General features: G+C 40.3%; 2 protein-coding genes across 3 annotated transcripts; one reads left to right on the forward strand and one right to left on the reverse strand.

Annotated features, from left to right (window-relative positions):
- Positions 1-797: 797 nt before the first annotated feature.
- On the reverse strand, positions 798-14,320 carry tgfbrap1 (transforming growth factor, beta receptor associated protein 1). 2 transcript variants are annotated; one of them, XM_008404398.3, is made up of 13 exons: positions 13,557-14,320; positions 10,848-11,558; positions 10,353-10,547; positions 9,776-9,930; positions 8,656-8,738; positions 8,052-8,232; positions 7,802-7,962; positions 6,495-6,552; positions 6,248-6,391; positions 5,738-5,881; positions 5,282-5,441; positions 4,710-5,173; positions 798-3,686 (listed from the first exon to the last, which is right to left on the reverse strand). In XM_008404398.3, exons 2-13 carry the CDS (start codon positions 11,542-11,544, stop codon positions 3,498-3,500), a joined length of 2,631 nt encoding a protein of 876 aa, XP_008402620.1. In that variant the 5' UTR covers positions 11,545-11,558; positions 13,557-14,320; the 3' UTR covers positions 798-3,497. The 2 variants fall into 2 exon arrangements, with proteins under 2 accessions (XP_008402620.1, XP_008402619.1); XM_008404397.3 differs by having other exon boundaries at positions 10,848-11,563.
- Positions 14,321-14,382: 62 nt separating this feature from the next.
- Positions 14,383-22,903, forward strand: cul4a (cullin 4A). Its single transcript, XM_008404396.3, has 20 exons — positions 14,383-14,971; positions 16,408-16,523; positions 16,730-16,833; positions 17,136-17,205; positions 17,286-17,359; positions 17,432-17,594; positions 17,681-17,770; positions 17,854-17,936; positions 18,623-18,690; positions 18,953-19,071; positions 19,165-19,357; positions 19,482-19,586; positions 19,690-19,800; positions 20,710-20,795; positions 20,879-20,986; positions 21,076-21,189; positions 21,272-21,377; positions 21,468-21,640; positions 21,800-21,952; positions 22,043-22,903. Exons 1-20 carry the CDS (start codon positions 14,842-14,844, stop codon positions 22,136-22,138), a joined length of 2,262 nt encoding a protein of 753 aa, XP_008402618.1. The 5' UTR covers positions 14,383-14,841; the 3' UTR covers positions 22,139-22,903.
- Positions 22,904-23,574: the final 671 nt, after the last annotated feature.

Here is a 23,574-nt window from a genome sequence, read left to right on the forward strand (position 1 = left end):
AGATCTGTATCCACATGGGTGGATGAACCAAAACATGAAAATGAAGTCGAGCAGAAATCCATCCTAGGCAGCTCATCTCAATGAGGGCATTTAACAATTGCTAAATGTTTTAAATACACAAATATCGGGGTGTTCATGTCTGACACTGCTAATTAGGATGACCCAGCATAGGTCTCTTTTTACTTTGTACATCTTTGTTGCTGGTTTCATCTGTAGTATAAGCTTTGCTTTTTCATTTTCCACATGTACACGTGTTGCAGCTATTGATATTTTAGGTAGATTTCTTTCTTGCTCTTGTAAAATACGTTTTGTTACCAAAACTTTAGATTCTCTTATAATAATCAACTCAAAAGCTTCGGTCTGAAAAACCAAATTGAGTTTGCAGGGACACTGAATGAAATTAAAGCTGTCGTCTTTGTTTTTGTGATTCAGTTTTCACAACTGAATATTTCTACTGGTCCTGCACTGTTTTTGTTACACACCGATAGTGAAAATCTTTATATGTATGCTATTTTTAATGTACGAAACCTCTTTTCTCAATTAGTTTAAGACCATCAAAAGAACGATTCATGAAAGTAGCAACATAGCCGATCAGCCCAAACTCACTTAAAACATTAGCAAAATATGTTCACTCACACTTTTGAGTCCGTTTTGGTAAAGCTCTTGGGTCCTATGTCTCTTTTCAAGAGACTCTTAATCCAACCCTGCCATTTAGTGGTCAGTTTAATAAGAGAACTTACCAGAAGAAAGCATCGTCAAGCCCAGCTACCAGAAACGAAGACAAGTACAACCGAAAGTTTGAGTCGGAGCTGAAACATATGTTTATTAAAATGGGACGGATTAGCAGTTTTTTTTTTACACTCCATCCACAGTGGCATCGATTTAGAAAGCAACAAACACGTACAAATGCAGTATTTACACACCACTATACACATATTTATAAAATACAATTGCAACTTTTCATACAACTTTGCAGAATTTTCTTTTTTATATGATTTAAAGTAATGGTGCGGAGGCCTTTCCAACAAGCTACAGTTAAACTCTTTGGACAGCGAAGCTTTAAGAAATGCAGAACTGGACAGTAGTTTTAATAGTGTCAGCCTTGTGGCAGTCATTTTCGTTTAATGCACGTTCCGACAAGGTTTTCTGAGGACAAATATGTTATACAAGTAAATATGGCTCTGATGAAGTAAGTCCATACAGTTTGGCTGCATCTTGCCAGACTGAAAAAAAATTATTTATGACGTCCAAGCCACACCTCATTCTTATCCGACAGATACGCAGCATTTAGAAAGAAGCTGGAGACAAGGTTCTTTGCTCTGATGACAAGCCCGTAAAGAAATTCAGGGTTTCTGTATGACAGAAACCCGCTGACCTCCATCTCTCTCCGTTTTCCACGGGGGTGTCACAGCACAAAGGTTAAAACCATAACTCCAGGCCTCTGAAGCAGGCAGCTTTGAAAGCTAAGAAGTATTAAGCCATTCGGGTATGTTCTTGGACCATCAAAGCAGTTCATGATAAAACTTTTTTTTTTTCTTTTTTTTCTTTTACCCACATTTTCCAATGAAAGAGAAAAGTCGAAATGACATATGTGTCACTGGCACATTTTTGTTAGAAATCCATCCTCTGAGAGTGTCAGATGCTGTTAGATCATGTCTGCCGTCAACAATCTGAGTCAAATATAACCATCTTTTACTCTCTGCAGTGCAAAATAATATCTGTGGCATGTAATAAATGAAGAGAACATACTTGTAGTTATGTGAAATGTATATTTATGTTGTTAGATGTAGCCATTCTGAAGACCTGCACATTGGTTTCGTTTTAAATGTTACACAATACTGCCATCGTGTGGCCAGATTTATTTTTGCAGATTAAACAGTCGCTTTTCTTGCACCAAAATTGTTATTGTAATAAAAACCGAAGAAATTTCCTTCATTAATGACTATTCATTAGTCTGAATAAAATTATTAATTGGGATTTAGGTGTTTAAAAAATTAAACATTTGCTACGTTTTAAACCTTTTAACCTACGTAAATTATTCAAATGTGTGTCATACTTCTAGTGTGAAGTTTAAGGGTAAAATTTAATGTTTGCATAACGCAGAGCTTCCAAAATCTAACCTGAAGGTTCAGCCAAGCTGTCCCTTCTTGGGTATGATTTTTATTTTTCCATATTTGCACAAGGTACAACTACATGGAAAATTGTTTTCCTGTTCTGTGCTGCCGTCGGTAACCCTGGAAAAATGTTTTTTTAATTATTCATGTTCCCACTTAAAAGTACTTGAAGGTTGTTCAAGATTGCCTTTCATTTTCTTCTTTCTTGTGTGGCGTTTGTTCGGGATTAATGACAGAAGACAATGTGATGCTGAGAGCTATTCTTCAGAGCACAGATGATTATTCACCATCTATATCGCCTTCTGACCAATCCATCTTTGTATTTCATTCGACTAACAAAAGGAATTTACAAAGTAAACAAAACCTGTTTATTTTGAAAAACTTTTGCCATTTTTTTTTTTTTTTTTTGAATATGACAATATGGCTCTGTGAGGCAGCTGGGCGTCTTGAGGCGGGAGAGTCGTGGGTTGGAGATCAAAGACACTGCTGTTGACAATGAGGTGAAGTTTGATTTAATTTGAACTGCAGTGCACTTCATTTGTAAAAGCATCTTCAGTGTAACAGAAGCTGAAAGCGGAATGGAAACCATTTTTTATTAGTCAAAGCCAGACAGTAAGATTTTCCCCCCATACTTTCAATGGGGGGGTATAACATTTAATTCATTGCACAGGTTTCAGTTTTCTTTCAATTCCCTTATTTGCACCTGAAGCTGCATTCAAATGTACGTTTCTCCACTAATGATCCATAAGAGCTCATCATATCATTTCCTCATAGACTCCACAGGTCACCAAGTTTTTTTTTTTTACTTGGATAATAATCAAAATGTAGCAATAGGTCGGATCAAAGTGTTGCCATGTGAAACGCTGTGATACAGAAACGACTGATGTTGCAGAGGACGACGGGGAGGCGGCAACAGAGACACCTCTTGCAAAAGACACACACAAAGAAAGTGCCTTTGTAGTATTTCACATTAAAACCTGGGTGTGCAGCGCGCACGTTAGGGCAGAATAACAACACAAAGTGACTTGGACAAGAACCGGAGGAGTCTTGCTATTATTCCATGCTTCAGAAATATTTGAAACGGGACTAAAAATGAGAAGAAAAAAATATATAAATCATCTGTTGTTAATTTTGTTGATCCAATTCAGGGTTCCACCTTTTTTGAGTGAAGACGGGATACGGAAAGAAACTGAGCTGGGATTTCTAAATCTGCACGTGTGGCGCACATGAACTGAACTGAGCACAACACGGTGGCACTGAGCCGGCTCCCTTCGTGGTGTTCACGCCATGGCCGAAACTGGATTCTCCTCTGTGCCTCTTGTTCTCCCAACAAGACTGCAGCCTCCGGTCGCACATCAGACAGCAGTGGGGGAACGTTTAGTCTCACGTGTGGTTACTGCTATTAGCTAACTGTCTCTTTGTGGGAGAGTCTCTTACTCTCTGTGCGGCGCAGTGGACGTGGACAGGCACTCCTCCGGGCAGACAGACCACGCCGGGCTCACTGAAGGTGTTGTGGCACAGGTGGCATCCCTTCTTCTCCGACACGACGATAGGTTTCCTCCGCTCTTTTAGCTGTAGAGGAAGAAAACGCGAGTTGCAACAAATCAAAGCTGAAAACTTTTTTTTTTTTTTTGCAATGTTTTGAAATTGAGTGTCAACTATCCAGAAGAAGGAGCAAGAATAACGTCTGATCAGACTTTGCGATTATGTGCCTCGGTTTATTTATATTTTTATTATTAGTTCTAAATAAAAATGGTTTTTAAGTACATTTAAAATGCAGGTTTGACCTAACCGACTCATGGAAGTGTTTAACTGCCAGAGCTTGAAAATAAATTAATTTCATTTAAACGAGAAAACTTAGTTGCAAAACTCGTTAAAAAAAAATTTCCGCCATTTAAAAAAAAAAAAAAAAAACTTGTTAAAAATGAAATTTATACATCTCATTAAAACCAAAATATATTCTCTTAAATAAAGGTTGTAGCATCCTTTCATGCCACGGTGAGAGGAAGGAAAGTCCCGGCAAGCCCCTCTATACCTTTGCAAGTCGTAATCTGTCCGAGCGCATTTTCACACCTGGTTAAAATGAGCGATGTTCTCGTTATGACGAGATATAAAACGAGAAAGTTTTTCTTTAAAGCAAGAAAATCTCATAAGACGCAAAACTCGCTGAACGAGGAAGTTTTTCGTTGAAATGAGAAAGTTTCCCGTTTCAGCGAGTTTTGCTTCTTGTTCAAAGTTTTTTGTTTGTTTGCTTAAATGAGAAATGATCTCGTTTTAAGAAAACACTTGATGTTCCTGAATTAATTCCCAATCTGTTCGTTAAACACTTCTGTGGAAACTGGCCCAGCCTTAAAAAAGGCAAAATATCCAAAAACACCTACCAGCACATAAGAAACAACAAAGACAAAACAGACTTATTAATAATTAAAACAGTCTGTAAAGCCCACTGGTTTAATTAGCTCGTCCATTAATTAAAGCATAGCCAACATTTGGTTAAAAAAAAAAAATAATATGAACATGAACAAATAAGTGGACGGTTTAGGGAGGCAGATAAAACTTTTCATTCAGCTTTTAGTGCTTTCCTGTGTTGCTCACCCTGTCGTGCAGCAGCTGCACGTTCTCAGAGCGGGCGAGGCCCAAAGCGATCTGGGAGGTCCGGCCGGCGTGCATGCTGGCCCTGACGGCCCGGTTCAAGAATGGCCTCAGCAGCTGCAGCGACCAGCTCTCCGGGAGCATCCGTAGGACGCGGACGGCGTCAAACACCTCGCCGTGCCTGTTTAACAGATCCACGGCCGCCATCTCCATCTCGCCACCGCCGCCTCCAGCTGCTTGACCTTTTCCAGGAGGGCTGCCGTCGAGGTAGACCCCCAGGAGGAGGTGGAACAGCCGCTGTCGATATCCTGGATCGCGACTGGACGAGGCCCAGATACAGAAGGCCTCGGCGGACGGGAAGTCTCTGAGTTTGTGGACCAGGATGTGCAGCGCTTTGTCGTGCTCCTCCAATTTCCCATGTAGTGTTGCACGCTCTAGCAGCAGCTTGTCACAGCTCTCCATTTTACCTAATCCGGGTTTAAACAGATAAAACAAAAAAAAGAGCTTCAATCTGAAAAATGATCTCACTGACTCTAAAATAAATATTCCTGTTGCACTGGGTGGTTTGTGTTCACCTAAAACAAACTGTACACGGTATAAGTCAGACTCCCTGAGCATGGCTTGGAGCTTCTCTCTGGCTCTGGACAGCTGCCCCTCATCAGTTGGCGACTCTGACAGCAGCAGCATGACCCTGTCCAGGTACAACATGACCAGGTGTGTGTGGAACTTCTCTTTCTGCACAACAAGAAGGGAAAAACAACCCCAGAAATAGTCAAATCCATCTAAATAACAACATGATGACCTGTTACTGTGCTTGGGTCTGGCTAGGTTATCAATGCAACCACCAGTTTTCACAAGCAGTAGTACTTATGCTGCAGAATTTGTGAATTCAAATCACATTTATTTGATTCAAAAAGCTTACAAGTCCTGGTTGTGGGATATTTTCACATTTGTGAAGATATTTTCTGGCATTTTTTTTTCAACTGTGTCCCCATATAAAGGTTACATCTAATAAACTCTTTTTCTTTTACCTGCATTTTTCTCTCCAACACAAGATGCTCCAAGTAGAGAAGCAGAGCCTGGCTGTGTTTCCCCAGGTAGGCGATGGCTTCATCTGGGTTCACCTCTGATCGATCTTTGCCGACAGGCCTCTTAGTAAAGATCCGAATACCTGTCTATAAAGAAAAAAAACAACAAATAAATAAAAAGTCTTTGAAATGATCAAAAACAGCTGTTCGAAGAGAACCGCAAGGTCTGTGGAAGTTCCTAAATACTTTATTTGCAGATTTCACGACCGTGTGTAATAGAAAAGTGAACTCATTTAGTTTTTTCTGTTGAAAAAAAAAAAAAACACCTTTAATTACATGGCAGTTTGGTGAAGAGAATAAACAGTAAATATTAAGAATGAGGAAGAGAGTAAACATATGGTAGCCATAAAAAGTGGGAAGTTGGATCTTCCCAGAACACAAATGTTGAAGAAGATATTTGGGTCAAAGCTTCACCAAAAGTCAGACATCAGAGTTACATTTTTGGGAACCTACGGTGGGATCCTTCCGCAAAGCCCAGTCTGCATACTTCCACACAATCTCAATACTGGAAGAGCAGCAGAGGAAGTCCACGATGTACTCATACAGATCGGATCTAGTGGAGTCCTGCAGTTCGCCATCTACAATGCGAATCCACAACTAAAGACAAAAAAAACAAAAACAAAAGAGAAGAGAAGACACGTTAGTGATCTGGTGCAGGTTCTGTTTATTTTTGGGGAAAAAAAATCATAGGAATACAAACCTTTAGCGCTGCCGCATCCTGCCCATTAAAATGATAGAGAAGCCCGAGTGCAAAATATCTGAGAGAAATAAAAAGAGCGGATTGAGTGGAGCTTCAAAAACATAATTACATTTCTGTGCCGAGTAATTAAACCGGCCTGGCTGAACCGGACACGGATTTAACAGCTTCATCAGGAAGTTAATTAACAGCACGGGACAACGAGCGGTATTTACCCAACAAAGGCTCGCCTCGGACAATCCTTTAGGAATTGGTCAATTTCATCGCTGCAATAATTAATGAAAATCATACCGATTCCCACGGTAATCCTCTCTTCCAACTCTACACGCCAATTTGCTCAGAGTTTAAACAGAATCGCTGAGATTAATAATTGAAAGTTCTCGCTTCTCATAGAGCTGATAAAGAAATCACAGCATAATATTTGCGTCTTAATCCGCTGGAAAGAAATGGACATTTTAATGTGGAATCTGCATTTTTCATTCGGCAGGGTTCCAACTCACACTCATGACCAAATCACCGCCAGAAATTCTCAGTCCGGTTTCAACCCATTTCTTAAAGCCTACATACAAATGACAACAGAGTTTACAGTATAGTACAGCACGGAGAATACTGTTGTTGTTTTTTTCAGCGCTTCATTTCCTGTTTCCAGTCCATGTTAAAACTCCCCGACACCATGACAACCAAATGATATCTCAGGTAACTCAGGCTGCAACTAATTATTATTTTAGTAATAGATTATTTTATGGATTAATTTAATCTAAAAAAATAGGCACATTCTGCAGATATTTCATTTAAAACCCCTAGTCTCCTTTTGTACAATATTAGAAAAACATTAAAAGAAAAAAAAAGAAAATATGTTTTTGTTGCCTTTTTTAAATAAGAAAGTAGTACAGCTTTCTTTAGTGTACTCCTGATCATCTGCAGCTAAAAAAAATCTATTTCAAACATCAACATGTGAAAAGCTCAGCCCTTTTCTGTTTGACTCAACATCAGTACAATGAAGGCATAATCTGACGATTTATGTTTGGATTAACCGGTTAAAGCTAAAACTACGCCAATATAGTTCTGAGTAGAACATATTTACAGGTTTTTTTTATCTTAAATGCAAAATGTACACATTTCTGTACAGTTTTGACTTAATTACTGTTCTGACTGTGTTGTTCTTTCAGCCTTCTTTTGAGTCTGCACACTCTAGCTACAGACTAATCGATTACTTAACTAGTTGACGATTACTCCAGCAATCGACTCGTCACGATTAATCGCTGCAGCCCTACTTTAAACCAGACGAACAATCACAGCAGCATACACACTTGTGATACTTCTCCAGCCACGAAACGCTATCTGTGAGCACGCAGAAATTCTCCGAGGCCAGCAGGTCCAGCAGGCTGTCGTGATCCTGCTCGGCGTAGAGCTTCAGCAGAGCCGTGTCCACGTCGTCTCTGCAGCCGTTCGCCACGTCTGTGCTGCGAACCTGAACGGAAGGAGGGGAAAAATGCAACATAAAGCCGCACAACAACGCCACGTGCTGCTAGATTACGAGGCCATTTTAATCCGGGTTACCTCTCCCAGATAGCTGATGAGGAATTTCTTGCATCGCAGCACTTTCTCCTGGTCACCTTGTGCCAGGTGGTTGAGATCCGCAAACTCGTGAAGAGGAGGGTGGCAGCGCATGAACGAGGAGGAAGCCGGTAGCAGCAGGGGGTAGAGAGAGATGAGCTCCCGCACGTCCAGCTCACCCTTGCTGGAATAATTCAAGATATTTCATATGACGTATCAAAAGAAAAAAAACAAAAAAAAAGACTAATATTTGTCATATAGGACCGACACATTTATCAAATTACATGTAGCTCCTTTTTGGAGGTGTCAATAAAAAGACAAAGACGTAGAAAAGGATATACAAGCAACTTATTTCCGAAAACATCACAGCTTTTATCAAATTATTGAAAATGGTAATTATTAAAATCTGTAACGGTTTTTGAGAGTAACACGATAGCCTTAATGTGACAAGATGAGACTGTTATTTTACTCAAAACCTTTACAGCAATGATTAAAGTGAAGTGCACGAGATGCACAAGGGAAGAAAAATTCACAAGAATCAGATGGTTCTCGTGAAAGGGTTTCGAAAAGGGTTGAGACGTCAAGAAAAAGCAACTCCAGCTGTTACCTAAAGTGTTCTTTAGCCTCCAGGAACTGAAGCTGGCCAAACTTTATGAACCCTGCCTGCTGAAGGATTCTTCTGTGCAAAACCTGAAGAAAGTGGCAACAATGGAAAGAAAAGTGTCACTACAGAAATTACAAAGTGCTCCAAGTGCAGCATGACATTTTTCCATCCTAAGCAAAGTAATTGATCAAATATGTAATTGTATAGCAGAGCGATGACTTAAAATATCAAAATTCTTAAGAAAATATTTATTAGTAATTTCCTCTTGCTGTTCAGTCCAACAGAAAAAGTTCCAAAGTATCAAAAAAAAAAAACATGCTGACAGCAAGTAACCTCATCCCTAGATATTAAAACGTCTTTCTATTCTGTGAGATTTAATTATCAAGCAAAGGAAAATAACTTAGTCACCTAGCTGGAATTAACTATTAAGATTAACTGGCATTAATCACCATAAGAGCTTTGACTCATTCTCTATGTATGTTCAAATGTCAAAAGAAATCATGCTGCCTCTGTCAGTCATTTCAGTCCAGATGTATCCAGAAATGTTTGATTGCCTTTTCATTTGTGAAAGTAAATTAAATTCTGCATTTTCACTAACCCCTTAAAAATGTATGTATGGAAACTAAAAAATGTCCTAAACACCTCAACAACACTTTTAGACCTGCACAGGACTAAAAGTCTAAATTTATAGCAGAAAAGTCTCACTACTGTACATTAAAATTTCTGAAGACATAAAATTATTTTGACATATTAAAAAAAAAAAAAAGAAAAAAAAAAGGCAAAGAAAGCTCCACATTTTGACTCAAGTCTGACTCTGCTTCAAGTCTCATGACTCAAGTCCACACCGCTGGTGTATATAGAAAAACATTTGAGATGCTTGTTTATTTACATTTCGCTTCATTAAATCCAGACAAACTGAAGGTCGTTTTTTTTTTTTTTACCTTCTGTGCAAACAGGATTTGGTGTGTGTCCAATAATTATAGCTCCATAAGTTGATTAAAAGTTTCCGTTTCTCTTCGTCACATTTGTACTCTACGACATTCAGGCACCATCAGCCTGGCATCAGTAGTTCTTTTAGGCCTCGGATTTGGTCTTTCCATTGAAACGACCTGCTGATATTTACCTGGAACTTGTCTTTGGGAATATTTCTCTGAGCTCCCTCGGTTAAGACCAGAGCTTCCTCCACTCTGCGGCTGGCCAGTAAGTCTTGAATCTGTCTCTCCAGTGGCAGAGGAACCAGGACGTAAACAGACTTAGTGGAAGCCAGCATGACTTTACCTAAAACACACACAACCCTCACACACTCAGACTGTGACTGCGCGTGTATTTGTTTTAAGGAGAGCCAGTCGACTCATCCTCCCTTTAATCCACCGCCATGCAAAGCAACCTTTAAAGAGTGTTGAGCTCTAAAACGAGGTCAGTTTTGTTATTATTTTATAATTAACATTTGGCAAACAAGAAGAATTTATATTAGGATTTTTTTTTTTACACAAAGCCTTGCAAAGGTTTTTCAACCTATGGAATTGCAGCTTTTAGACTTTTGAAGCTTAACGTGAACGAAAGACAATGAAACTAACAAACTAAACAGAAACACTACAGCTAAGAAGACAATAATTTGAGTGGCTGTAATAAAAAACAATCATATTTTAACCACATAAACATTTTTGATCGCATGTGAAACCCAGAGGATGCGAGCACACCTTCGAAATCTTGCAGAAGGCGCCCATCCCTGAATGAAAGAGTCTGTTTCAGTTGTTGGTCCAACATGCTGTGGATGGTGACGAAGTTCTCGTCCAAAGCCACCACATACGGAAAACACACAGCGGCGGCAATCACGCTCTCTGACCAGTTAACTGGAGCCCGCTGAGACGCTCCCTCTGAGTTGGCGAACATCCCTGGAGGCAGGATGAAGAGGGAGGGGAAAAAAACTAACTTTTACTGAGCACAACAAGGTAGAGTTAAAACCTATCAAACTTTAGAAAGACTGGGAAAGCTGGACTCTTCACTCACTATGTAGCTTGCCTTTTTGGGAACAGAAAACAAGACTGTCTAAGCAAAACTAATTCTACAACCTAAAACAAAAGACAAATTTACTCTAGTACAAGGTGCAAAGCCGATTTTCGTAGGTGGATATGAGTGCAGCTTTTGCTCTCGGCAGAACTCCCAACTTTTTGAGCCACCGTCGACAAACTCACCGAGGCCGCCGGGAGCGGCGAGGAGGAACTCCTCCCGGCTGATCCTCTTCACAATGGGCCTCCTCTCCTCGCTGTTGTAAGGGAAGAGCTCCTGCGAAGCTCCTGTGTTGTAGTTAAGAATCACGTACTGCGTCGTGAGGGCCAAGCACAGGAAGTACCCATCGATGCTGACGGCGCACGGCTGCTCCGGAGTATTCACCTCTTTGACCAACTGCACTCTGTCCTCGTAGACCATGTAAACCTGAACTGTCCGCCTCTTGGACGACAGCACGCCCATCTCCACGCAGAACGGGTCCCCGTTGACGGGGTTCTCGTTGACGCAGAACGCGGTCACGCCTCGGATTTTGGCCCCGCCGCCAGCTGCCGAGGGAACCGACTCCAGAGTCACCATATCGACGAGGAACACCATTCCATCGCAAAGCACTATGAGACGCTCCAGAGCGGAGGCGGCGCGCAGCTCGGCGACGGGCTTCTTGAGGCCGAGGTATTTGTGAAGCAGCTTCTGGGTCGAGTAGATCAGCTTGCCCTTGGAGGAAGCGACCTCGTCCAGGTGAAAGTGGTGGATGAAGCAGTCGTTGGTGCCCACGTACAAGTGTTTCCCGCAGCATTCGATGCACTCGATGTTGATGCGAGCCTTGTCGCCCATGAGGAGGTCGCGCTCCACGGCGGGAACAAGCTCAAAAGCCTTCACACTCATCTCAGCCAAGGCATCTAGGCTAAACAGCAGAAGACAGGCGTCAGCAAAACCGCATGAAGACGGACGGAGTAGTTGATTTAATGAAAATAAATGTTAAAGTCAGGCAGCTCGGACCCTTTTAACATGAACCTAGCAGTAAGAAAAGGGTCGAGTATTTCACAGCATAATTTCTCTCAGAAAGACATTCGACCCTGGAAATGTACAAAAGGTCAGTTCAGACCTTTGTTTTTGTTTGTTTGTTTAATTTTGTGGAAGCATCACGATCCACTCGGCTCCGTAAAAAATGAAGTACGCCCTTAACTGTGTGCAAGTCCCGATTAATTTAAACTCTCTACTGTTTAATCCACTGTATTAAACGCTGCAAGGGATTTACAATAAAAATACGCACATTCATTTATTAGGATTTTGCCTAATGGTAAAAAACAAATCAGCTCTGAATGGTCATCAGGCAGGTGAAATACTCAACCCTAGTTCATTATATATGATTTGCAAAATTTTCCCCACCGTCTAAATCAAGAGAAGGTCCTTCGATGTGCTTTTAGTGTTTAATAAAAATCCAATAAAGGATGGGAACATATGCTTTGAAGTATAAATGAAGACAAGCTTACTAATCTTGTGTAATATTAATAATTATCCATTAGAGCTACAAATGGGCTTTATAGACTTATGAAGTCAAAATGGAGTTTATCCTAATATCTTGCGGCATTTAGTTTGTTGAAGATAAAAAAAAATGATGATAGGAAGTCATAAAAAGAAACCACTGCAGTCGTTTTTAGCAACAGACTTCATGGCGGGACTGCACCGTCCTGCTGCCGAAGCCCACAAACACAAGGACTGCACTTAGGAAAAAAAACTATTTATAGACAACGTTAGGACCCATTAGTACTCAGGTAAAGCAGTTCTATTGTTAAGCAGCAAACAACAAGCACATTTAATCATATTTTGAAAGATAGTGCTGTTCGTTGCTGCTCGTGTAGGCCTAAGCTTGGAAATACTTTTTGGAGGGGTGAAGAGGAGTTCTGCAAACATCATCAAGTAAAGATGATCGCTGTCGCAACAACTCAAACATCCTATGACGATTAGAAGAATTTTACAATAACGATAAACAACAATTTCCCACCCCTAGTTATAGCCTTTAAAGCCTTCATTTCTGTTTACATTTTGGCTGTCATTACTTTTCGAATATCTTTCCAGGAGAACAACGAAATATTCCCTGAGGGTCAAGTTAAGTTAATTTAATGTAATCTGATCGCAATTAAAATAAAGTCGAGTTAATGTGTTTAATCTTCCCAGAAGTCAATGCTAGTGATAAATACTTCCTGAAACGGTTTTCCATATAACTGTTTCACATGGCATCACATGGCTATGACTGCAGATTTCAACACAGCTGTACATGAAGCACGTGACTCAGTACTTCCTGGCCGTTAAATCATTAACATAAAGACATTTGCATTATATATATATGTATATACGGATTCTTAAGCACGCATACAAGAATTCGAGAAAAGAAAGGGGGAAGGAATTGGAGACTTTCTCTTTCATGCTTCAGGATTGACTTTAGCTGCCTGTTAGCTTCCCAAACCAAGCGCCCAAAAACGGCAGGAAAAGTTCCCTCCGAGGTCAAACCAACTGTCAGAAAACAGGGTATTGTGTTTACATGTTGACACCATTCAATGAAGATTGAAATGGGTTCTCGCTTTCTTAAAAATCCGTGGGAATCTTACAGTTGAAGCTACCATTAGCTTGCACCGTTCTAGCCAGGCTAAAGCTAACAGTATTTTTTATAGTTCTTGGATTTCCAATTATGTGACTGAAATGGGAGATATTCAGTGTGGGTTCAAATCAGCTAAGCTGGTTTGCCGTTTCATGTGCGTGCCTGCTTCAAAAATAGAAAAAAAACCTAAAAAGCCATGAATCCAGTCGATCACTCATCTCTTGATCTGATGCTCGGCGGACCAACTCCCTGCCGAGTTTGTGGTGGAGTTGTCGGCGTTAGCAGCTACGATACCTACCGCTGCAGACAGGCCGAATCAGCACCAAAAGGCGAGCCCTAATGCTCTGGAGGCAGCCGTCATGGGTTGTTTGTAAAAATACACATCAATCTAGCCATGGTGTCCAAGAAGGCACCGAGCCACACTGAAGAAAATGTTCATTTTTACTGCTCGAGTCCTTCCGATCCAAAGTAAAACAGCCTCCCATCTGAACCTCCGCTGACTGCAGGTGGAACGCAGGTGCGTTCAAGACCATCCGGGCGGGGTGGAAATCTGCAAAGACTAATAGGCAACACATTACAGTGGCAATTCCATCCATCCATCCATTTTCTGTACACCCCTGTCGGGAGGATTTAAAAAACGAAAGAAAAAACAAACAAACTTGGAGACAATTAACATTTGATCAAGTCTAACAAGTTGATTTTGTTAACACTTTTTTTTATAAAGCTCTACTTGCAGTATCAATGAAGCAAGTAGTTCTAAGTACGTCATATTTATACTTCCTTACCACTGTAAATATAAAGCATATAGTTTATAAGTACGTTTAAAGTTATAATAAACACAATAAAAAAAATACATATATCACAATCTCAGTTGGGGAGTGTGTTTTAGTCTCATGTAACAATAATAAGAACTGAAGTGATTGTTATTTCACTTTAGTTCTTGAGAGACTGAAAATGTTGAGTTAACACATATATGTAAGTAGAATGAAAAGTTTAGAATCTACAAGAATCTACTGTCAAAGTACAGACAAGCCTTATTAAAGGTGAAAATCCGAGCCACACTTGAACGCACCTGTCCAAGGGAGCCCGTCTGAGAAAAGCCATTTTGTTATGCTAGCTAGCTAAATGGTAAAGACAGCTACCAACAACATGAGTCGAACATGTCAACGCTATAACTAAGTCGCGTTGGAGCTCCTCTTTTCTTTTGCCCAACACATTAACTGAGCTGGTTAAAATCCGTATGTAGTCCGCACTGACATGGACTAGCCTACAAAGCTAAAAAGAAAAGTGGCGAATGGGACGAAAAGTGTGCTGCAGTTTTAGATAACACTCCGTTAGCTAGCTATGTGTTTACTTAGCTGTCTCTAGTTTATTTTTTATGCTCACCTAGCGTTGTGTTTTTCAAGTTTTTGCAACATCATGTACTTTAAATAGACTTCCTGTGGTGCCATCCAGAGACAATCTAGTTCAACGAAGGGACTGCATTGCTGAAAGCGAACAAAACAGGCAACAGGACAATCCAGCAGTAACTTAGCAAAAACACTTTGAAGCACACAGCGGTAAGCCAAAGCGCTAATCTGATAATGGCAGAGGACACCCGACAGGACAAGAGGGCCAGCTTCTCGGCTCTGACCGAGCACGGCACCAACGGGATGGCCAGGACTTCAGGCAAAACAGGCGCCTCAAAGAAATTAGTGATCAAAAACTTCAAAGGTACTGTCACTGTAGTGCTTTTTACCCCCACAGCATCAGCAACAGGGGAGGGTGCAGGTCTCGAGTCATGCTACAGAAGATTGTGTGTGACAGTTTTTTTTCTTTGTTGTTTTATTTAAAAATAATTTGCTCCTTAAAGCCTGCTATTTTAAAACCAACCAACTTGCTCACACTTTCGTTTGAAAGAGTGGAGATATGGAATGATTTTATTTTGTCTTGCATGCTTCATAATTTTAAGCAATTAGTTGTGTTATTTCCTCCTGAGATTCTCACTTTCCACGCAGAATTACCCGCATCTTGGTAAAGCAGCCTCACCAAAAAGTGTATTTGTCTATTTCTGGATCTCAGCTGAATGAAATCACAACTTTACAACTTATGGTGTTATAATATAGGCCACTTCTCTGGTTAAATGTTTGCTCCAATAAAGCAGTCATATAATTGTGACTTTAAACCCTTGATGTGGTGTGTACTACAATATTCAGTTTAAATTCAACATCAAGGTAACAAGGTTTTAAAACATTTGATATTTTCAGTCCTGTTGCAGCTACGGTTTAAAGTCCTTTCATTGAGAAGACTGAGAACGTGCCAGAGTAATCAGAGATTTTTTTCTGGCTGCTTTAGGAATAGAGTAGTCCAGTACTGCCCCTCCCCCACTTGTTTCTGCACACTACCTTTCAGCTTTTTCAGCTTTCTAAAAGAAGGAAAAGCCTTCTTTACGGCTTTACATAATTTATTCACAGTTATATATATATATATATATATATATATATATATTTTTATATATATATAAGTTTTATTCTGGGTTATTTGGGAATCTCAGACCTGCTCATGTTTTGTTTTGTTTTTTTGTTTCAGCAGCAGAATATATCCATGTGTTTAAAAAATTGAATTTCTCATTAAACTTTAAATCTATAAATATGCATTTTACAAATGTAAGAGGAAAAATATGCAGATTTTGCAAAAAGTAGAAAAAAATATAAGAATTGTTAAAATATCAAAAACAAAAAGTTCTCAAAAGAAAAAAAAACCCAATTTGAACCAAAAACACTTTTTGGAATTTCCACCATGTTTTATTTGTTTGTAGAAAATACTCTAACAGCAATTTGTCAGCAGTTCAAAAAAAAAAAAAGTCCAAGCTTGTAGGAAAATATTGTTCTTTTGAAATCAAAAAGCAATAAAAATTGACGTGGGTCTTTAATAAATACACAATAAAAGTTGGAGATTTCTGTGGAAGCATTAAGACATAAAAGCTTAATAAAACTAAAACGTCAAAGTGGATGTCTTTAAAAAATGCAGTTAAATGTTTGGGGGCATTAAATGGACGAATAGTTGTCATCTCACCTTTGACTGGTAGAGAAAAGGGTTTTTTTCCCCCCCTGTTTTTGTTAATCATATCAGCGATTTGTTTGATCTCGTCTATTGTTATGTTTCAACAGATAGGCCAAAACTAGCAGAGAACTACACAGAAGACACGTGGCTGAAGCTTCGAGATGCAGTGGGTGCCATCCAGAACAGCACCTCCATCAAGTACAACCTGGAAGAGCTCTATCAGGTCAGTGTAGTTAAACATCAAGCTCAGATCTGAAAAATTTGTCTCAGGTTCTGTTTTTAGAAATCAGTTTTGCATAAATATTCAAGTTGCTTAAATACGTCTCCTTTGGAGAAGGCTGAAGTCGTGGCTGAAGACTTCACTTTCTCACGTGTTTCTCGTCTTTTTCCTGCGACTCTTGCCAAACGTTTTGCTGGAACGCCTACAAGGCCGTGGAGAACCTGTGTTCGTACAAAGTCTCCCCCACGCTGTACAAGCAGCTGCGGCAGGTTTGCGAGGACCACGTGCGGGCACAGATCCATCAGTTCAGAGAATATCCTTTTTAATTGTCCACAACCTTGTCAGCCAAACCAGGAGAAACCTTTACGAAGCCCGACAGCCGGTGAGACGCTTTGGTGATTGGATCATCAGTTGGAATATTTGGCTGGCTGACTGTACTGATAAATTTGTAGCTTTAACAGTCAAAACTTTCTAATTTTGTTGAGTTTAGTTGCTGTTTTCGAAATAATTTTGGAGTTGAGAGCTAAAAGCTTTATGAGTGATATTTTCCCCAGTGAAATTAGAAGTTGTTGTGACTATGCTTGTTTGTGGTTTTACCTTTAACCTGGAGCTCACAGAGTCGATGGACAACCTGTCCTTCCTGAAGCGAATGAATCGCTGCTGGCAGGACCACTGCAGGCAAACTGTAAGAGATGACCTTCAATCCTAAAGCTTTCAAAGGTGTTCGCTTAGTAGGTGACGAGATAACGATTCCCCTCTTTCCAGATAATGATCCGAAGCATCTTTCTCTTCCTGGATCGAACATATGTGCTTCAGAACTCTCTGCTGCCCTCCATCTGGTGAGGTTCCGTCGGCTCGGTTGTGTTTCCAGCGATGCGTTCAGGAAGCTGATGCTGGTTTGTACGCCGCAGGGACACCGGGCTGGAGCTGTTCCGCACACACATCGTGAGCGACAGTGCGGTCCAGAAACGAACGGTGGAAGGCATTTTGGAGCAGATAGAACTGGAGCGAAACGGAGAGACCATCGATCGCAGTCTGCTGCGGAGCTTGCTAGGCATGCTGTCAGACCTGCAGGTATCCGACGGTAACGGGGTAGCAGGCTGCAGGGGTCGTTTTTTTTGCTACAAATAAAGACTGCGTTTTACTTCTTTTGCTCAAAGGTTTACAAAGACTCCTTTGAGGAGAGATTTTTGACTGAAACAAATCGTCTCTATGCAGCTGAAGGACAGCGGCTGATGCAGGAGAGAGATGTGAGAGACACTCCTAATAGATCCTGGGGTTATGAGGTCAAGTTCATCATCGGTGTCTTAATCTATGCTGTCTTTGTGTTTAGGTGCCTGAATACCTGCACCACGTAGCTCGCCGTTTAGAAGAGGAGAATGATCGAATTGTGAGCTACCTCGACCAGAGCACTCAGTAAGATTCAGAATGTTGTTGTTGTTGTTGTTGAGTCATCTATCTCTGTTCGCCCTGGGGAGACACTCAGGCTGAAAACAAACGATAGAATTTCCAAAGTTTGTTTCAGTTTATTTAAGATTTCCTTTCTTAAATGGGTTGAACCCATGAACAAAATAATACAGTCATGTAAACCTGATTAGTGTAGCTGGGAAAACATTTCTTCTATTACAGATAGAGTTGTAGATTGAGTGAGTTCTGGTACAGCTAAGAAATGATCTACTTCCAACCAAGAGGTAAAAAAAATACAGTATATGTCTACAAGTTCCCTCGCTTCTGGTTGTTAACAGGTTTAAACTTCAGACGGATTTATCGCTGCGATAAGGTCCAAAGGCCTCCCGTATTAACAGAAGTTAATTTTTGAGTGAAAAGATGAGAAGTAAAACATAGCATTACAAAACAAAAGGGAGCAAGAATTGATGTTGAATTGGTAAAACTTAATTAAAACATATATTAAATCCCTATAAGCTTATTTTGGTAAATATTTTGAACTTGTATAAAACTGTGTGTGTGATCTTTAAACTGGAAGATCTTCTAAACCGAATAACTGGAGTATTTTACATTTACATATTGTATTTTCTTATTCAAATTCTTAGGTTTTGTCAAATTTTTAAATTTTGTATTTTTTGCGTTTCATCATTTGACAGGAAGCCCCTCATCTGCTGTGTCGAGAAACAACTTTTAGGAGAGCATATGAACGCAGTTCTACAAAAGGGTGCGTCTGTTTAATTTATTTAAATTTCTCATAATGGATATAATCACTTTCTTTTGAGCTGTGGCGTAGTCCCATATAATGTTACTGTTTTTTTCCTCCTTTTTAGTGAAAAAATTAAGTTTGTCCAAAGTACAATGCTCATGTAAAATATCAATGTAATACATTTAGTGATTTTTGAGTCTCTGGAAGTGAACAGAGACTGTTTTAGTAGACGTAACAGTTTTAGCTGTGACTTTAAAATTAGTTGTTCGTTTTATGTTAGGTCTGAGCAATCTCCTTGATGAGAACCGTGTCACTGAGCTGGCCCTCCTCTACCAGCTCTTCAGCAAGGTAAAAGCAGGACTGCCCACGCTGCTGCAGTTTTGGAGGGACTATATTAAGGTAAATATGTTAAACACATACATGACATATTAGAGATGTATGTTTTAGTCCTGTCACTTCTCAGAAAAGCCTAAATAAACCTTCTGGTTGCAGTCATTCGGTGGGGAGATCGTTTGCACACCAGAGAAGGACAAGGACATGGTTCAGGACCTTTTGGACTTCAAGGACAAGATGGACAATGTTGTGCAGAGCTGCTTTGCGCGCAATGAGGCGTTCATCAACGCCATGAAGGAGGCCTTTGAAACCTTCATTAACAAGAGGCCTAACAAGCCTGCTGAACTCATTGGTAGGTCAAGCGAATAACAGTCGTTTACAATCATTTTTTAGCCCCATTAACTTTCGTTTAGTTTTGATGCTTTATTAGTTCCAGCCTACGATGACATGTTTTCTGGTTATTACTTCCCGTTCAGCTAAATACGTGGACTCCAAGTTAAGAGCTGGAAACAAGGAGGCGACAGAGGAGGAACTGGAGAGAATCCTGGACAAGATCATGATAATCTTCCGCTTCATTCACGGTCTGTTACACTCTACACGGATGAGGAACGAACCTTTTCATCGTGCTTCGCTGTGATTGTCAGACCTGTTCTAAAGTAACAAGGACTCCCTTCGTCCATGCAGGAAAAGACGTGTTTGAGGCTTTTTACAAGAAAGATTTGGCCAAGCGTCTGCTGGTTGGTAAGAGTGCCTCTGTTGATGCTGAAAAGTCCATGCTGTCCAAACTCAAACATGGTGAGTTTCTTGTTTTTTAACTTAGTAAACTATTATTGAATACTTTTCTGGATATATAGTGCAGTATAAAAATGTTCATAACTCCTGGACTTTTCACATTACAGCCACACAATTCAGCAGATTTTTTATTGTAATGCATAGCTGTGAATTGAGGGGGGGAGAAAAAGGAAAAAGTAAATCTATTTCTTTACAAATAGAAAGTCTGTTGACCTAAACTCACAGGCTGGGTAAGGAGAGCATAAAAACACAGAAGTAACTATGAAGTTCCTCAGAGCTACATTGTTGTAGTTTAAATCAAAAGATATTCATATCTTACTTTGGAACATCCAGAGTCATGAATTTGTGGAATGACTTACAAACTGATGTTCAAAGATGTTCTCTAAATATTCTGATTGAAGTATTTTTTCCAATGAAGGGTAAGAATATTAGTGTCTACATTTGCAAAACCAGTTAAAAGCATACCCAAAACGATTTGCAGCTGTTAAGATAATCAAATATACTGCAATCTGCTGGGTTTCCTTAGATAGAAACTTTTTAAACTATTTGAATAATTAACTGAGCTTACCTTCTTTAATAACTTGAATCAATTGATTCAAGTTATCAAACTTGTTGAAATGTTTGTTTTTTTTAAATAACTCGAGACGACATTTGTTGTGAATTTAATTGAAATACAAACACTCTTCAGTTTGCAAAAAGTATAATATAAAAGTCATTCAAGTTGTGGAAAAAAAAATACAATGCGTATGAATATTTTTGTAAGGTACTGTGCATTGAACTTAATAGAAGAGTTAGGTTTTAATTATCAGATTTATTGAGCTAAAATTATACATTGAGTCACTAAATCCCAAAGTAGTCTGTGTGTTTGTAGAGCATGGGAACATGTCAGCTGTGATGTTTGTGCGTTTGCAGAATGTGGCGCAGCCTTCACCAGTAAGCTTGAGGGGATGTTTAAGGACATGGAGCTGTCTAAAGACATCATGATCCAGTTCAAACAGGTACCAGAGACATCCCAGCACATGGACTTAAACGCACTGCAGTGCTAATGACATATTTATGTGTTTTAACTTTCGCAATTTAGTACATGCAGAACCAGAGTGAGCCAAGCAACATAGAACTCACTGTAAACATCCTCACCATGGGCTACTGGCCTTCATACACACCGATGGAGGTTCACCTCCCATCAGAGGTAAGAGTGGCTGTGCTGCAAGAATGACAAGAACACATGGCTTCAACGTAGCCGGCCAATCACATGCTGCCGCTGCAACTTCTTGGTAGATGGTGAAACTCCAGGAAGTGTTCAAGCTGTTCTACCTTGGGAAGCACAGTGGAAGGAAGCTGCAGTGGCAGCCCACACTGGGCCATGCTGTACTAAAGGCAGAGTTTAAAGAGGTGAGAGCTTGTTGCGTATCACCAGAGCTCTGAGATGGGCAATCACTTGACCTACTTTTACAGAAACCGATTTGTCCTGCAGGGCAAGAAGGAGCTGCAGGTTTCCCTGTTCCAAACTCTGGTGCTGCTCATGTTCAACGAAGGGGAGGAATTCAGCATGGAGGAGATCCGTGCTGCTACCGGAATAGGTTACGCACGTTTTAAAATATGCAGCGACCACAGAGATGTGAGAGAGCAGTCTGTGGCTTTAACTGTTGTTTGTTTGTTGTGTTGCGCAGAGGAGGGAGAGCTCAGGCGAACACTGCAGTCCCTGGCCTGTGGGAAAGCGCGCGTCCTCAACAAGAACCCTCGGGGGAAAGACGTGGAAGACGGAGATCGCTTCAATTTTAACAATGACTTTAAACACAAACTGTTCCGCATCAAGATCAACCAAATTCAAATGAAGGAAACGGTACATTTCTCTTTTCTGTACTTGTAAATTCAATACTTCCTCTCTTTTTTTTAATATGCATTTTATTTGCTGTTAACTTACCACAAGCTTTCAACTAATATATCCCAGAGAAGTCTGTTATTTATTTATTTATTTTTTAACTTGTCATATTTCCTACAGGTCGAGGAGCAGGTGAGCACCACAGAGCGCGTCTTTCAGGACAGGCAGTATCAGATCGATGCAGCTGTTGTGCGCATTATGAAGATGAGGAAAACTCTGAGTCATAACCTGCTGGTGTCAGAGCTCTACAACCAGCTCAAGTTTCCTGTCAAGGTGACCTATAAAACCACTTGTCTTCAGTTTCATTCTTTCCTACACCCAAATCTCATTGCTTTTTGCTTCTTTTTGCTGACCTCTGCGCAGCCGGGAGACCTGAAGAAGCGGATCGAGTCGCTCATAGACAGAGACTACATGGAGCGTGACAAGGAGATTCCCAACCAGTATCACTATGTCGCCTGAGGGAACGCCGCTGTAGCTGCAGTGCTGTTTCCCACAGCGAACGCACAGCTGGCCCAACTGCACAGGATTTACAGCCCCTCAGCCACCCGACTCTCCTCTGGTGCCCATCTTGTCCTTCACATTCACAATCCTGGACGCAGAGCTCCAGAGAGACAAGAGACTTGGCTGCGCTGTTCCCCATTCTGCAATATCCTTCATGGGACTCTGAGACTGGGCTGCATACATGGACTGGGCTGTTCATGGTTGGTTATGACTAACAAATCTGCTAGTGCGAAATTCAACTCAAAATAACTAGCACTTTCTTTGTTTTGTTTTTGTTTTTTTGTTTGTTTGTTTTTTGAGAGATTGGGTTTTCCTTCTTACATCACGTTATAAATCACTCTTTGTATTTTGCAGCTTGTTTGTCACAAGTTTTTTGATTTTTATTTCTTCTTCTTTTCTTGAGGTGTTCTCCCTTTAATTGGTTGTGCTAACTACTGAGTGTCAACCCGACTGGCTTGGATGCTTGACTGGTTAGAGAAGCAGCTGCCTGTGTGAAACCGAGTCTTGAGCAAAACGTTGGCCGACGTGGTTGGTGCTCATTGTGTTTTACACAAAAGCTAAATGAGATGCAGGCCAGCCATTTGTGTATTTTTCTTTTCAGTTTCTTTTATGTTTGACCAAAATGTCTAATGTCACGTGCTGATGCTGATGTTTTTGTAGATCGGACTGTGAGTGCAAAAAGTGAATTTGAATAAATGAGTATTTAATGATTGAGTTAAATAATGGGAGTATTTTCTTATATTAGTCTAACATGACTGTGGTACTTTCTTCACTGCTGGAACTAATGGTTTAAAACTTCCTCTTTGGGTAAAATTTCTGTGGTTAATACAGTCAAGAACTGAAAATCTGCCTGATTCATGAAGTATTGCAAATCATAACTGTGGTGCAAATTGTCTAGGTTCACTCTCTTCCCCCAACATCTTTAGGTAGGTTTTGATACATCCGAGTTTGAGCGACAACCGAATTTTCAAAGTCAGAAAAAAACATTTTATTACCCAAGTTAGTTTTACCAATTGAACTTCTGAATTTCACTTCACAAGCTCATTGAAGTGAAATTGAAAACTGTTTTTAAATCAGTTTTTATGGTTCCATTGAAGAGATCATGAAAGTCTGTTGCCTAAAATCATAGTGTAATCCATGGGAATCTGTGTAAAGTTAAAACAAACTCAACTATGCAGTAAGAATGTACCAGGCAGCTGCTAAGTGGTGGAGAGTAGCATTAAAGCAGCCTCTGTTCCCTTTGGGCTTTTGCAGAGCCTCGTGAATTGATGAGGGTGTCAGCTGACTGACCACAAGTCATGTACATTGCAGCTTGCAACGCGCAGGCCGTGCAGACCCCCTGCCACTTGCAGCACAAAACTAGGCATTAGACACTTCTATTACCTTTTTTATAA

Source organism: Poecilia reticulata, chromosome 3 (genome assembly GCF_904066995.2).
Source record: "Poecilia reticulata chromosome 3, P_reticulata-male-v2, whole genome shotgun sequence".
In the NCBI taxonomy this organism is placed as follows: domain Eukaryota; kingdom Metazoa; phylum Chordata; class Actinopteri; order Cyprinodontiformes; family Poeciliidae; genus Poecilia; species Poecilia reticulata.

Excerpts from the sequence above, each read along its gene's own strand:
- cul4a (XM_008404396.3), top strand. The coding sequence starts at position 14,842 with ATGGCAGAGGACACCCGACAGGACAAGAGGGCCAGCTTCTCGGCTCTG. Across the intron at positions 17,937-18,622 it reads TACCTCGACCAGAGCACTCA|GAAGCCCCTCATCTGCTGTG; the intron begins GTAAGATTCAGA and ends ATCATTTGACAG. Across the intron at positions 21,190-21,271 it reads TAAAGGCAGAGTTTAAAGAG|GGCAAGAAGGAGCTGCAGGT; the intron begins GTGAGAGCTTGT and ends TTTGTCCTGCAG.
- tgfbrap1 (XM_008404398.3), bottom strand. The coding sequence starts at position 11,544 with ATGAGTGTGAAGGCTTTTGAGCTTGTTCCCGCCGTGGAGCGCGACCTC. Across the intron at positions 9,931-10,352 it reads CCTTCTGCAAGATTTCGAAG|GTAAAGTCATGCTGGCTTCC; the intron begins GTGTGCTCGCAT and ends TGTGTGTTTTAG. Across the intron at positions 8,233-8,655 it reads GAGGCTAAAGAACACTTTAG|CAAGGGTGAGCTGGACGTGC; the intron begins GTAACAGCTGGA and ends GAATTATTCCAG.